The sequence below is a fragment of the Tachysurus fulvidraco genome, chromosome 6 (assembly GCF_022655615.1).
Source record: "Tachysurus fulvidraco isolate hzauxx_2018 chromosome 6, HZAU_PFXX_2.0, whole genome shotgun sequence".
Taxonomy (NCBI): Eukaryota; Metazoa; Chordata; class Actinopteri; order Siluriformes; family Bagridae; genus Tachysurus; species Tachysurus fulvidraco.
Genome location: NC_062523.1, coordinates 31,410,089 through 31,412,588, shown reverse-complemented (window position 1 = coordinate 31,412,588; position 2,500 = coordinate 31,410,089). Strand labels below are relative to the sequence as shown.

The window sequence follows — 2,500 nt, the reverse complement described above, 5'->3', positions numbered from 1 at the left end:
AATCATCACGAGTTGGATTTAACATGGTAGAAACTCATCACCTGGTGTTTCAAGCATCAGAATGTTCGCTAGCAATTACAAGTCAAGCTAAAATGCTAACGTCTTTACTTAGAGCTCGAAATATCTTAATGTTTGTGTATAATGTTAAAGCTCTGCGGAGTCTGAATGCGATGTGATGGTTCGATGACATGCACGTGATCGATGACATGCACGTGATTGACATGCACATGATCGATGACATGCACGTGATCGATGACATGCACGTGATCGATGATATGCACGTGATCGATGACATGCACGTGATCGATGACATGCACGTGATCGATGACATGCACATGATCGATGACATGCACATGATCGATGACATGCACGTGATCGATGACATGCACGTGATCGATGACATGCACGTGATCGATGACATGCAGGTGATCGATGACATGCACGGGATCGATGACATGCACATGATCGATGACATGCAGGTGATCGATGACATGCATGTGATCGATGACATGCACGTGATCGATGACACGTACGTGATCGATGACACGCTAATTTTGATCGGACTTTGTGTACATTTGTTTCTCAACACTTCTCACTCATTTTTAAAAAAAATCTTTTCTCAGATCTTTCAAAGAATCGTCTGACAGAAGTTCCTCCTGAGGTCACGCGGCTCGTTTCCTTGGAAACGCTGAACCTTTATCACAACTGTATCAGAAGCATTCCTGACACCATCATCGGCCTACAGTCGCTCACGTCATTAAATATCAGGTACTTTAATCATAGCTTATCATATTTAACAAGATCATATGATACAACACATCTTTAATGACTAAAATATCATAAACAATAATAAGATTTAGTTATTAACATTTATAAACACCGATTTGGATGTAAACATTTGTTGGTATTGATATTATAATTTAGGAAATAAATCATTAACTTAACTTAAACATCTTGCTAATGGAAATTTAGATATAAACCAGCAGGACAAAATATTTCTATTCTAACTTAAAGGTGAGGTCTCTGATGTTTGAAAGCCAATGTCGACATATAAAATCACCATAACAAACACACCCCTAACCCACCCCTGTATCGATAGCTCCGCCCACACGTACATACGTAACCCAGGCGACTAACAGAAAGAAACGTGTCTTTATCATAGCTGAAGGGAAGAACAATACGATTGTAGATAAACAAACAAGCAAAAATGCCACACAAGCATAATGATGTAAAGGACAAAGGCATATATTAGTTCTGTGTAACAAAGCAAAACCAACGTTACTCACCTATCGAGAAGGGAAAAAGCGCCTCGGCGTCTTAAGTAAAGTCGGCCACATATTCACAGGTGGGAGTTTCCCGAGTCGATAACTCCTGAGCTAAACGCTGTTACTACACAAAACGCGGTTGTAGCTGCCTCTCTACATTACTACGATAGAAAAGAGGTGTTATTTGTGTAGTAACAGCGTTTAGCTCAGGAGTTATTGACTCGGGAAACTCCAACCTGTGAATATGTGGCCGACTTCCTGCTCCTTCAGTTCTCTCCAGCGCTGGAAAGCTGATCCTATATTAACACGTCCTACTTCTTGTCCTTATCGTAAGTCTTTCTTCTCTTTCTTTCTTTGTCTTTATCCTCCATGTCGATATTAAAACCGCTTTCTGCTAACATCACACACGCGCACTGAACATTCTCTCCGCCCAGATCGACAAGCCCCGCCCCTTTCTGCTCGTTGGCTACACGTTTGTTTTGATTTTTGTTTAGTTTTTCGGCCCGACTCGGTTTTCTGAAGCGTTTCTCAAACAACGGAGACCGCACCTTTAAGAGCACTGTTGATTCCAGTCAGCGTAAATCAGCTCACTCGGCTAAACACATATAATCTCTAGCTACGTCTAACTATTTGTCACCTACAGCGTAGTTACGTTGTGTTTAATCTTTTGTATCATATATATATATTTCATTGTGTCATATTTTGTGTGCAGCCATTTTTCGATTTTTAAATTAACGTAAGTTTTTAAGAGAATGGTCACATGACCGCGATAAAAATCAAAGAGACACACAACGGTGCACAACGTACTGAATTACCGTCAGCTACTTGAAGAACGAGTATTTCTAGAAATATGATCACAGCTGACGCACTCAGGGGCCAGTGGAGTGAGCGAGAAAGAGGAAACGTCATCACGAAAATGTACTTTATTTTTCCTTGTAAAATCGAAAGGAATTTCTTATCATGAAACTGGAGTTTAATGTGTTATTTGTTGTGTAGTAACTACACGATGCAGCACGCCGTCTCTCGGTCTCAGTCTCGTGTCCTTGTAGATACACTGAAAATATCTGTCACTACAATCGTGCATCGTGTTAATATAAAGCAGTCGTAATATATGCTAGTGCGTTCTGTTCATCTTTTAAACATAAGCTGTGTCCCAGTTGTGTGTGAAGTTTAGTCTCAAAACTCACAGAAGTATAAGTTAGGGCTGGGCGATAAAACGATAACGATATATATTG

At 40.3% G+C, this 2,500-nt stretch overlaps 1 protein-coding gene across 11 annotated transcripts in view; it reads left to right on the top strand.

The window, feature by feature from the left end:
- Positions 1-2,500, top strand: part of lrch1 (leucine-rich repeats and calponin homology (CH) domain containing 1) — a 47,927-nt gene that overhangs the window by 13,442 nt on the left and 31,985 nt on the right. For all 11 annotated transcript variants that reach the window (XR_007140775.1, XR_007140774.1, XM_047814765.1 and 8 more), the window contains exon 2: positions 624-768. Coding sequence is in view for 9 of the 11 variants with exons in the window: in XM_047814765.1 (XP_047670721.1) it covers positions 624-768 (145 nt within the window). In the remaining 2 variants the exon portion in view is untranslated. The remainder of the gene's footprint in view (positions 1-623; positions 769-2,500) is intronic.